The 13,334-nt window shown below is 42.1% G+C and overlaps 1 protein-coding gene across 1 annotated transcript in view; it reads left to right on the top strand.

Annotated features, from left to right (window-relative positions):
- LOC138745230 (voltage-dependent calcium channel subunit alpha-2/delta-4-like) overlaps positions 1-13,334 on the top strand; it is a 270,894-nt gene that overhangs the window by 204,372 nt on the left and 53,188 nt on the right. Inside the window, exons 30-32 of the mRNA XM_069902292.1 lie at positions 6,804-6,818; positions 8,342-8,386; positions 8,496-8,558. Of these exons, the coding sequence (XP_069758393.1) occupies positions 6,804-6,818; positions 8,342-8,386; positions 8,496-8,558 (123 nt within the window). The remainder of the gene's footprint in view (positions 1-6,803; positions 6,819-8,341; positions 8,387-8,495; positions 8,559-13,334) is intronic.

The following is a 13,334-nucleotide window of genomic DNA, read 5'->3' as shown; positions in this document are numbered from 1 at the left end:
AACAGCTCAGTCAACATGATTTTTGGGGGGTCGACTTTTGCGCTCAATATATGATTAAAACCATGAAAATTAGGCTGAAAATGGGGACCCGTCTTAAAGAAAAGATAGCAGCAATTTGACTCTTGAGGAGATGTGACTTCTATACCACCACTGCTATTATTCCTATAACACTTCAATCATCAGGGCACCATTCCAGATGTCCCTTCAATTACTGGATATACTCTGTAATATTCAAGTTTATTGGACCAATTTTTCAGGTCAAATTTTGGGGTAGGGTGTCTTTTACATGGGTCATACTTTTGACTGCAGTACCTGTGTCAATCAAGTCATCTGTTGCTGGGATAGCCGGGTCTGGGTGGGCAAGGATCCATGGTTGGGGTATCATGAGCTCAGATGAACCATCAGTTGTGTGTCGGGAGCTCAGATAGGCAGTGGTCGGAGAATCAGGAACTCGGATGGGCGGGTAGCTAGGACTTTGGGAGCTTGGGTGGGTGGGCATCCATCTGGGGCCAAAAATAGGGGGGGGGGGCTAAATGGGATATTTATCAATGGTTTTTAAGATTCAGTTAGAACCATGTCAATTAATAGCTTTGTTTGGTTTTTCACCTGAACCAGAAATACCTCTGTCTGCAACTCGGGAGAAAGTTTTAGCCTTTACCACACTCATAGCCAGGCGAGCAATTTTATTGAAATGGAAAGATGACTCTTCTCCTACCCATACACAGTGGTTACATGATGTAATGTCCTATTTAAGCTTGGGAGAAAAAAAATAGATACATTAAAGATAGAAAGTTTCAATAGAATATTATGATTGGAAAAATTAGGAATTTTGTATATTCTGGAGTTTCTCTGACCGATGTCTGGAGATCGCTATCTGCTCCATAAGTTCCCTTTTCTTTACAAGGTTACCTTGATTAGAAGGAGTAAATTAGACTTTTTTTTGTTTGTTTATTTTTTTCTTTTTTTTAATCAATTTTCTTTTATCAAGATTAATTCGGCAAATGTGGGTTTAACATGGTTATCATAGATTAATTCAATGACTTGTTGCATATCAACTGTTCAATGTAGTTCCATCTCTTTTTGTGTATATATCTGTATGAGATGACTTGTTATATGTTTTACTTAAAATTTTGTATGTAAGTTTATATGTTAAATACAATAAAAATATTTTTAAAGATCTATTACGCAGGATCGACTGTAACATGTTCTGTACAGTACAGAAATATATTGCAGCATGCATTGCTTTGATATTTCTGAGGAATTTGCATACTGTGGTTTCTAGTCGCACTTTTATACGTTCACACAAGACCATCTTTAGTCTTCCTCATTTTCTTCTCCCTTTGATTGTTCCCTGAAACTTCTTTTTACAAGGGTTGCTGCTCCTCCTTTGATAGCCAAATTATTTTAGTTTTCTCTTTTTAAAGGTTCTGACAAAGAATCCTGGACCCAGATCATTAACTGTTTCTCCTTTCACAGTTGTTGCATGATCTGCTGAGAGTTTCCAGTATTTTCTGTTCTTGTTGATCACTGAAGAGTGAATTGCTTTCTGCACATAGCCATGGATCATATAATAACATTTAATTTCAAATCCTCAGATCTTTGATGTCATATTATTTTGTTGCAATGCAGAAAACATTGCATAGAATAGTTAGTTCCATTATTTTAAGATCGATAAACTAATTATTGTAAGGATATTTCAAAACATATTTCGGACTGAATCGTTGTTTATGACTTTTCTATTAAAATATGATTATGTAAGTGGTCACTATGATTATAGCTTGGGTTATAGCTCGAGGTGGAAAGAAGACTCGCACACTAAGGGAGTGTAATCGACACTGACTTTATTGGGATGCAGCTCTGCCTTTTATAGGCAGCTGGCTGTGTCATCACTGGGGCAAGGCTTGAGCGAGGCCGGTTGTTGATTCATTGTCCCGAATGTGCAGGCCTGGTTTGGACTCCCTGCGATCAGTTGGCTGTGATTGGTTAATTTGACCGCTATTCCTGTGGCCAAAAGGAGCAGGCATCTCATCCCATGTGCTGTCTGCCCAATTGATGTGTTCGTTGACTGTTTGCTGTGTCGGCCCGGGAGTGGGCCACGGGCCACTACATGACACACCCCTCCCAAGAACTGGCGATTGGGACACTGTCTTTTAGTGGCCGACCCCTGTGCCGTGGGGGTTAGGTGAGTAACTGGGTGGTTAACGTCCAAGTGAGCCAGTTTTGGTCGGTCAAGCATGAAAGTCTCCTCCCTGCTACCAATGTCCAAAAAGCAAGTGGAGATTTTCTACCTGACGATGCGGTATGGCCCTTCATAAGGCCGTTGAAGAGGTGGCCAGTGGGCCATGCATCAGACAAAAACATAGTGACAGTCTTCAAAGTTTTTTGGGACAAAGGTGCTGGCTTGCCCGTGAGCTCTGGGCTTAACTGGGGTTAGTGAGCCCAGGCACTCGCGCAGTCATGTAGCCACCGGGAGCTTCCCCAAGTCCTCGGAAGCTGCCACGAATTCTATGGCGCATGCCATAGAACAACTCAGCAGAGGATGCCTGGGGATCCTCTTTCGGGGTGGTGCGGATGTCGAGTAGGACCCAAAAGAGTTCATCTGCTCAGTTCAGTCCGGTGAGTCAGGCCATCATAGCTGTCTTCAGGTGGATATGACATCTCTCCACCAGCCTGTTGGTCTGCTGTGGTGTGGCGGAGTTGAGTCTTTAGAGCATTTGTTAAGGTGGTCCACAGGCTGGAAGTGAATTGGGCCCCCCGTCAGATGTTAAGAGTTCAGGGACCCCAAAACGTGCCACCCAGGTGTTCAGTAATGCCCGTGCATATTTCTGTAGCAATTTCTGGTCGCAGCTCTGCTTCTGGCCATCTAGTCATCCAGTTGACCATGGTCAATATATAATGTTCACCTCTGGATACAGGTAGGGGCCCCACAATGTCTATGTGCATGTGGCTCAAATGGCAGCATGCTGGTTCAAAAGGCTTTAATGTGTGTCTGGACCTTGGATGCCTGGCACTGAGTACATGTTTTGGCCCACTGAGTGACCTCTTTATGGAGGCAGTGCCAGACATACCTGTTGCCCTCCATTCTAACTGTAGTCCTGATAGCAGGTGAACCAAAATGTGGATCGAATTGAAAACTTGCCTCGTATATGCGACCAGAATTACAGTTTACCAGTCGAGGTGTTGCAGAGCAGCATGCGGTTACCTGAAGTGATCTGGATGTCCTCCAGTTGCAGGCCGGTAGGTGCCGTCCAGTATGCCGGTATGTCAGGGTCTGCTTGCTGTGCCTCTGCCAGGGCCACATAGTCAGTACCCGGGGCGGGATCATGCGCTACTTGGATAACAAGACGGGATAGGGCATCAGCTACCACATTGGATTTGCCACTGATATGTTCAATGTCCGTCAAAAATTCATATATGTAGGACAGGTGCTGCTGTTGCCTGGCTGACCATGAGTCTGAAATTTTGAACTTCCTGCCCTCCAGGAAGTAACAGAAATGCTGAATTGCTAGGTATAGGACTAACAGCTCCCTATCAAAGCCATGTACTTGAGCTCTGGTGGCCTGAAATGTTTATTGAAAAAGCACAGCAACTGCCACTGTCCGTTAACCAATTGCTCAAGTACACCTCCGAATACTGTGCTGGAATTGTCTACTGTGAAAGCGGACGGGGCGTCTGTTCTGGGATGCACAAGGAGAGTGACTTTGGTTAGGGTGTCTTTGGTTACTTGGAAATTCTCAGTCATCTCCTGTGTCCATTGAATGTCTTTACTGGGCCCTGCCATGAGGGGAAATTGCTGCAGATATGAAGCGATGATAAAAATTCATCATACCTGCAAACTCTTGCAGTTCCTTCACAGTCGTTGGTCTGGGGAAGGAACGAATAATGTCCACTTTGGTGGGTAATGGCCTGGCTTCATTTTAGTCAATGTGATGGTCCAGGAAATCAATTGCCTCTCAGCCAAACTGGCATTTGACCTGATTGATGGTTAAACCAAACTCACTTAGCCTGGAGAACAACAGTCTTAACTGAGCGGCGTGCTCTATGCGGGTGTAGTTGTCTATTAAAATGTTATTGAGGTAGATGATGGCGAAGTGCAGATCCTGGCCCACTGCGTCCATCAACCTTTGGAAAGTCTGAGTCGCGTTTTTTCAGCCCGAATGGCATGCGGAGGAATTCGAACAATCCAAAGGGGGTTATGGCAGTTTTGAGGATGTCAATCAGGGTGAACTGGGATCTGATGATAACCACTGATAAGATCCACCTTAGAGAATATCCATGACCATTGCAGATTAGCAGTGAAGTCCTGGATATGGGACACGGGATTTCTGTTGGGTGTGGTGGCCTCATTAAGGTGGCGGTAGTCTCCGCATGGCCTCCAATCTCCAGCTGGAGGGGAGAGGCCCATGGGCTATCGGAGCACCGCACAATGCTGAGTTCCTCTATCTTTCGAAACTCTTCTCTAGCCAGGTTGAGTTTCTCAGGGAGAAAGACGTCGCACCCTGGCAAGGAGGGGAGGGCCCTCTGTAAAAATTTAGTGTCTCACCCCATGTTTGGGTTCCACTGAGTTGAAATGGGGCATAGGGATGGAGGGAAATTCTACTAAGACTCGAGCGAATTCGTTGTCAGCAGTACTCACGGACTGTAGATGGGGGTTAGTAATTTTGGTGCCCTTGAGCGAAAGTCTCTGAAATGTCCAGGCGTGTTCCAGCCGACGTCTCTTAATGTCCACCAGTAGCAAGTTGGCTCTCAGGAAATCGGCACCCAGTAATGGTTGTTGTTCGGCCACCACCGTAAACTTCCAGGTGAATTGTCTGTCTCCAAAGTTGAGGGGAATTATACAGTTGCCAAATATCTGAATGTTGAAGCTGTTTGGTGCTTGAAGCTCTCGGCCTTCCTTGCCGCTGCTGGCTTCTAGGCTGGATGGGGAAGGACGCTGTACTGTGCCCCGGTGTCCATCATGAAACATCGGCCCAACAGGGAGTCTTGGATGAGGAGGAGGCTATGCAGTTGGCCGGTTGCTGCAGCCATTAATGACGGCCGGCCTTGATGCACAGGGGGAGTGGCATCGACAGGCCTCGGAACCCCACAGTTGATGATAGAGACATTACTCCTCACTGGTGTGGTGCATCGATCTGGTGGTCGGTCAGGTGCAGGCTTCCTGGCCAGGTGTTGTTGACGAGGTGGCGTCACCTGTTCAAGACAGATGCAGGTGTCCCTCTTCGCTGCCCATAGCCGGTCTGTTTGGGCAACCACCCTCCAGGGGTCATCGAAGTCTTCCCCCACAATGAGCAGCCAGATGTTTTCAGATAACCCCTCCAGAAAGATCTGCTGGAATAGCGGGCAAGAGATGTGAAAGGGCTCTGTCCTCCAAACCATCGATATGCAACAGTGCGCTTGTGCTTTGAGAGTTCGAAAGTGCGGATTAACAGCTCCTTGATGGCCACATATTTCCTTTGCGCCAGGGGCTGCTGGAGGAAGTCGGTGATGCAGGCTGCGGTGTCTTGATCAAGGGCACTGATCACGTGGTAGTAGTGCCGTCTGGGGAGATCCGGCGAAGGGCAAACTGCACCTCAGCCTGCTGGAACCCCATCTGTGGTTGCGACGTCCAGAGCCTGGTAGCTTCAATGCTACGACGTTGATTGAGGCTGTTCCTCCGTCACCGAGTCCAAAGCGCAATTTAGACGAGTTGGGGTCACCACTGTAGTGAGGTCACTACAGTTATAGCTCAGGTTATAGCTCGAGGTTGAAAGAAGACTTGCCCGCCAAAGGAGTGTAATTGACTTTATTGGGCTGAGCTCTGCCTTTTATAGGCAGCTGGCTGTGTCATCACTGGGTCAAGGCTTGAGCGAGGCCGGTTGCTGATTCATTGTCCTGGATGTGCAGGCCTGGTTTGGACTCCCTGCGATCTGTTGGCTGTGATTGGCCGATTCAACCGCTATTCCTGCGGCCTAAGGGAGCTAGTGTCTCGTCCAGCGTGCTGTCTGCCCGATCATCATGTTTAATGACTGTTGTGGAAGATACTATAGGAACTTATTAAACCATATGCATGTCTTTGAAAACAATTTGTTTCCATGGGAACGGCTGCTAGTAATTTGATGTTGTGTTGTGCATGAGTTATTAAAGCTTGATCCTGTGATCTACAATAATGACTATATTGAGCAGAGTGGGAGTGTCTTGACTTGAGCAACAAAATGACTGAAATAAACAGGATCCTGACAACCTGCTTTGCTCAGATTTCCTTCTGCAGTTTACTCAGTTCTGCTTCAACTGCAAAGCCATTTCAAACATGTCAGAAATATCTAAGAATGTATCATCATCTCCAGATTTCAGGAAATTAGGGGAAAAGGACTAGATGCAAAATTAACAACCTTTCTCTCAGAGGATGCTGTCTTAATTACTCATGGTAGAAATTGTTCAGCTATGGAGATGCCTCATAAAAATGGTGTACTAGTGAGCAGAAATATTTGTGCCTATTAATACTGCAATAAGATTTTGTAGGCTCATTCTTGGTGCCTAGTTTATACCTCACTGTAATGACACTAAATGTTGGTATTGAGGCCTGTGATATTTCACTGCTGAGAGATTTCATAGGAATAGACTGCCCATAGGAGAATATGTTGTTGCTCGTGAACACTTTATGAAGAGTGTTATATGTTGGTGCATGTTTGAATGTAATTGTTTAATATGATGGACATGCTATGATGGTGTGCTTTAAGTATGTTGCTGTAATATATTGATTTCCCTTGAAACTGGTTTTAACTTTATTTTCTTTCATTCTACTGTTTTCCTTGTCTGTTTTGCAGTCTAATGATACTGAGGTAAGTAAAGAATTTCAGTGAAATATCAGGAAATGCAGCTAAAAGCCTGAGACAGCTATTGTTTTGCTTTTATTATGATGTCAAGCAAACTAGGGTAAAAGAATGTCTCTTGGAAACTGGAAGAGAGCCAAGTGGGCATGATCGAGGCCTACTGAACGATAACAAATATAGTTTTTAATGTGGACATGCAGCATGGTAGCAGGTCCTTCCAGCTTATGAGTCTGTGCTGCCAAAATACACCAGCCTGGAAAAATTGTAATTTGAAATTTATCACAATTTACTCATTTCTATCCAATCTGAAAAAGAGATTTATCATACATGTTCTTTCTTCCACAGTGCAGCAGAGTATTATAAGTAGAGAAAAAAATTAACTTATTTTACATTGCGACAAAACTGAATTCAATAACAATTCTGTTTGTTTCTTATGTTTCTAATAATTCTATAATTGGGATTTTATGCTAATAGTACATTTGATTATAATTATTAAGCAGTAATTCTAAAATGATAGTTCAGGAAATACAGTAAAATTCCCAGTATCCAGAATTCAAGCAATTGGCAACCCAAGCAACAGCATAAAAAAGTGAGGAAATAAATAGACAGCCCAACAAATAAATAAACAGATAGATTAATAAAAACAGGTAAATAGATACATAGATATAAAAATAAATAAAAATGTAAATAAAATTTTAAATAGAAGTTTAACATTGTAAAAGTAAGTGTTCTCCGAAGCAACCACGCAATACCTTAGTAAAGATGGAGCAAACATTCAGCCAGTGAAGCACACCAGTTGTGGCCCCGCGCATAGCAGCTGTTTGAATACATTTTCAATAAGGTTGTGTTTGAATAAAATGGTGGAGCCCAGAATAAAGAGCCAGCTCATGCTGCTTGCTACTAGGGCGACTCTCCCAAAGTGTCTCCCTATCCCTGCCTAGTAAGACTCTTTCTTTATTACTATATTATTAAATATATTAGTAAGCCTTTATCTGTAAACTTGGGGGTAGAGGGGGTTAATTATGATGGCGGTACAGTTAGCTTCGTAGTTAGCAATTGGGTCTAGAATGATGGTTCTCGACTGCTGTGGTTAAAAAAGCATGTTTTGGCAGAAAGTGTAGAATTTGGCTTAAAGTCATTTTCAAGCATACAGATGCAACAAACCCATCACTGTACCCTATAATCATGGGTCTCTTATTAATGAAATGAAGTAAATTATTCCAGAATATTTATACATATTTATTGTATGATATATATTTCTGTGTGTGATTATTGTGATCTGTGTGAGAAATGTATTATGTTTGTATATGTGCATAGAAACCAATACATAAATGGCTGGCTTAACCTAAAGCCAGCAACTTTGGGTGCAAGCTGGTCACGGTTGGTTACAGCTGTTGAAAAAATACTTGTTGAGGTGAAGCTAGTCCATTCATGGATTGCGTGATGATTTCATGAATATAAAGAAAGGAAAAAATAGTTTGTTAAATTCAAAGTTTTTGACTGACTTGGATTTTCACTTCTCATTTTTTCAGTGCAGCAATATTGAAGGAAGATGTCCCATCAGCTGTGAAGATGATGTGAGTTTCCATCCATCTTTTGTTCAGCTGAACAAAAGATTTTTAAGATTATATTTTGAAAAACTCAAGAATTGCCTCAAATTACTGCAGCTTTAAATTTATCATGCAGGCCCTCAACTGTTTCTTGGTGGACAACAATGGATTCATTCTAATCTCAAAGAAACAGGAAGATGTAAGTGTTCTTTTAATCTAAAGCTGAAAGAAACAAAATTGTGCAGCAGGAAAAAAGTGGATGGACATGTGAGGGATAGTTAAGGATGAAGGAGAGGGATAGAGAATGATGTTGTTCAGGAGGTATCTATCTATTTGCTAGAGTGGTTTGAAGATTTAACAAACAGATGAATAAATGGAAACATGTAGTAAGGTACAATTGAATTTCCAGATGATATTCAGCTGCATGCGTGTATGAAACATGTATCTCTCAAACATTTCATTTATCCTTGATGATCAGTGTTCATTAAACATCTTGATAAACTTGTTGAAATTGCCCTGATCATCTGCCTCAGCAAAAACAAATGTGTTTAAAGCCTCTAGTGATTGAGATCCCGCCATGGCTGGTAGGAGTGCAATCTTCTGTGCATCTGGTTTACTTTCGAGTCCAATGGCTTGCAGATACAGCGTGAATTGTTGTTTTGACAATCACCACTCATAGTTGATGTTCCCAGTCCAATTCACACCATCAGGAGCCTTCACACTCTCCATATTTCCTGCTGATACTGACTGATACACACTCCTGGTACCATGTGATGTTTCTTTTAAGTAATAAAGAAACTTGGGTTCTTTTATATTAACAATATTTTATTAACAACTCACCACCAGATGGTGCAGCCATTTTTTTGTTTCTAACCCGAGGTGCAGCATTCATCTCCAACTCCCTCTAGTGGTTAGGAGTATCACTGGTAATCTATCACCACAATAAGTAGATTAGGTGAGTGGTCAGGATGTTATCACTTGGAGTATTATGTGGGAAAATATGAAGTTATCTACTTTGAGAGGAAGAATTCAAAAGTAAATTATTATTTAAATAGATATAAAATGTTGTAGCATAAAAGAATCCTAATATATAAAATGAAAAATATTAGCCTGTTGATAATTAATGGAATGATTCTGATAGAAAACTAACCTTTAGTGGAATGACGCATAAAGGTAGGGTCACTTTCCTGCAATTTTCCTGGGAATTAGTGAGATAACACGAGGAATACTGCATGCATTTGTAGTCTCTATATTGAAGGAAGGATGCGCTTTCATTGGAGACAGTGCAAAGAAGGTTCCCTGGATTGATTCTTGGAATGAAGCAATTGAAGTAAAAAGGAAGATGGAGCAGTTTGGGCCTTTACTCATATGAGTATTGAAGCAGTTATCTCTTTGAAGCAGGACTCTGAGGTGATTGACAGGATACTAAGAGAATCTATAGGCCCCCAGATGGAGGCAGCCAGAATTAGGGTACATAGTTCAGAAAAAGAGTCAACTATTTAAGATGGGAATAAAGAGAAATTTCATCTCTCAGATGGTTACGGAGTTTTGGAGAGCTGTGTAAACAGAGTCATTTCATATATTTAAGGGAGAGATTGACAGATATTTAAACAAATTGGGAATTTTTTTAATTTTTTTTATTAGGAAAGTATAGTTTGGAGCAAGAGAGGACTTGCATGTACATAGGATATATACTCATGTAATAGTCAATCCCATGTAATAGTTGACCCACCCCTTTTTGGCCCAAAAAATCATTTGTTTTCTGTATGTCTGGTGTAAAAGTTGACCCCCCCCCCCTATTTTTGGCCCTGGATGCCTGCCTATCTGATCTTCTGACATCCTAACTGCCTACACATCTGAGCTCCAACGCCCTGACCAGAAACCTTTGTTTCGACTACCCGCCCATCCAAGGTCCCGATGCCTCAATTGCGAACCTTCGCCTCGACTGCCTGCTCATCCAAGCTCACAATGGCCTGATCGCCCACCCGTCCAAGCTCCCGATTCCCCAACTGGAACACTTGCCTCAGCTGCACATCCATCTGAGCTTCAAACACCCCGACTGCAAAGCCTCGCCTTGGCCTGCCGCCCATCTGTGCTCCTGATGCCCTGACCGTGGATCCTTGCCCCAACCGCCAACCCATCTGAGCTCCCAATGGCCCAACCACAGATCCTCACCCTGGCCACCCACCCACCAAAGCTCCAGATGGTGACATCGGACTTTCACCCAGCCCACCCGAACACTAGAGGTCCCGATGCCCCAGCCACAAACTTTCTCCTAGTTACCGCTTGCCCACCCACTGAAGCTCTTGACATCCCAAACACGAATTTAGCACCCATTCCCACCCATCCAAGTTCCCAAGGCCTTGAACTAAAAAATAGTATCTCCCCAAATTTGACCCCAAAATTTGTCCCCAAAACTCACCTATTGCATGTACTTCAGGATTCTTGTGAATTTTAGCCCCTCAAAAGTATGACCCATGTAAAAGTTAACCTTGCCAAATTTGACCTGAAAAATTGGTCAAACAATCTCGTCTATTACACAAGCACATATGGTCACAAAGAAAAGACTGTTGACTTTCAATGACTTGAATACTAATATTCTCCCTGCCCCTGCTGAAACTGAATCCATTCAGATAAACAGCACCACATGTCTATCATATAGAACACTGACATTTGCTAAACAAAGCAGAAACTTTCCTGGTTCTGTTCAGTCCATGGAAAGTAGAACAAATCCATTACAGCCAATCACCATCCCTTCAGCCTATGGTCATGGAAATTTTTTTCCATCCTTCCTATTAAGTTCTCCACGGTTCTCAATTATTGTTTTGCTCAGATCACTCAGCTCCAGATCTCATTATTGCCTTGCTACAAACATAGAGAAATAAGCTGAATGTCAGCACCCATCAATGGCACTTCAGCCCATATCCTGTAGCACCTAAAGGGAGAAGGAAATCGGCTGCTAACTGGTTATACAGATGAAAAATAGGATGGACCCAAGCATAGATCTTCAGACTTGGAAGTACATTGCTGCTTTGGACTGCAGCAGATCAAGAACTTCCCATCACCTGCCCAAAGTAATAACTGCTGTCACTACCTGCTGTGCCACATTTGTAAAATAAAAGCTAAAACAGGAACCATATCTTCCTATAGGAGACAAAAACTGTCCACTATCAGCTGACTTGACAACTGCTCTTCCGAACGGTAAAGGAAATGAAGTGTTATAAATCCTGTGATGTGGATTAGTGTTCTCTGTCAGCCATGTAACAGAGGGAGGTGAGCTGACCCAGTGAGCCTTCTATCAGACGAGAGGACCTATTCAAAATTGCACTAATTACCATGGCCGAGTTATTCACACCTTAAATTTGCAGCTAAAATTTAAACATTCCCTCAGGATGTTGATTGTGTTGAGGGTACCCATCCATCTACAACTTTAGATGGATTTCTCAGAATTACTCAAACATGCCTTCATTAATTTCTTTGGTGTTTGAATTCCTAATTGTGATTTGCTCTTTTCAGTTGATTTTCACAAAATTTCAAAGATTTTAGTTTTGGAAAAGTTAGAATCCAAACTGTCAATTCTATTGCAGTGATCTCTTGGCTGAGACATCTTGCTGTCATAAATACTACACATGTTCGGATCCAAATACAAAGCTGACAATGTCAGACACCAATGTTGATTTGTACAGATCTACCTCTTGAATTTTGAAAGTCTTTGTCCAGAACTATAAATCTAAGTGACTACTCACTTGTATTCACTCACATTCTTCATCCATTTGGCATAGCAGTTCACGCAATGCCTTTACGACGCTAACGATCTGGATAAGGGCTTGAATCGCGCGCTGTCTGTATGGAGTTTGTACATTCTGCCCATGTCTGCATGGGTTTTCCCCGGGATCTCTGATTTCCTCCCACCATTTGAAATGTACCAGGGGTTGTAGGTTAATTAAGTATAAATTGGGCAGCATGGATTCATGGGTCAAAATGGCCTGTTACCGTGCTGTATGTAGCCTAAATTTGAAATTGGTGAAATCTACCATATAGATATTTGCGAATCTCACAAACTGCTTTGAACTATGAAAGGAGTATGCCATGGGTGATGCAAGGACTTCCCCAACTGCATGTATTTTTTAGTAATGCTATTAAATTTCACAGAAATCCAGGAATTTCTTACCATGTTTCCTATCAGTGGAGGAATTAAGTGACATGTCCTTCTGATAAAAGTAATTGAAGAATAAGTCAGAATAATTAGACCCAACAATTTTCCACAGGTTTATCAGATCTTCCAGAGTTTGAATAGTTGTTAGCAAAGGAACATATCAATTATTTCCCACACATAAGTGAGAAATAGTTGATGTTTATATCATAAAGTATGTAAATTAGGATCTCTGCCTCTTTCAATATTCACACATTCAATTCAACTAACTTTGCAGAAACAAAATTGGGAATATTTAATGAGTGGTTGCCATGACAACGCAGCTATGTGTGACAAACTGCAATTGCACAGAATTAGTAGCTTCTTCAGTCAAAGCCTTCACTTGTGGATAATAACTCTTTGAAAAGCAGTGCAGTAACACCACACAACATGTACTCTAATTTCCAAATGTATCATTAACAACCAAGTCTGTAATTCCTCCTTGCATCCCATCACACTATAAATATTCCTTTAATGAATGTATAATTCTGCAGTCATAACTCTAATACAATGATATCAAAAAGATTCCACAATAAATTCAATAGAGTGCAATGTTCTGCTCCTCATCTTTTGAGTGCTGAAGGTGACTTGAGGGTTCCAAAGAATGTCCACAGTACATGTGCTTATTTGTGTCCACCTTTTAAGAAAGGGGAGACAGCAAAATAGGGAACTACAGATCTGATAACCTGACATCGGTTATTGTCAAAATGTTGGAGTACATCCTTAAGGAAGTAATTTCAAGGCACTTAGAAATATGATTAAAGATTGTCAAATGCAAGTCAT

Source organism: Narcine bancroftii, chromosome 11, assembly GCF_036971445.1.
Source record: "Narcine bancroftii isolate sNarBan1 chromosome 11, sNarBan1.hap1, whole genome shotgun sequence".
Classification (NCBI taxonomy): domain Eukaryota; kingdom Metazoa; phylum Chordata; class Chondrichthyes; order Torpediniformes; family Narcinidae; genus Narcine; species Narcine bancroftii.
This window is presented reverse-complemented; position numbering and strand designations above follow the sequence as displayed.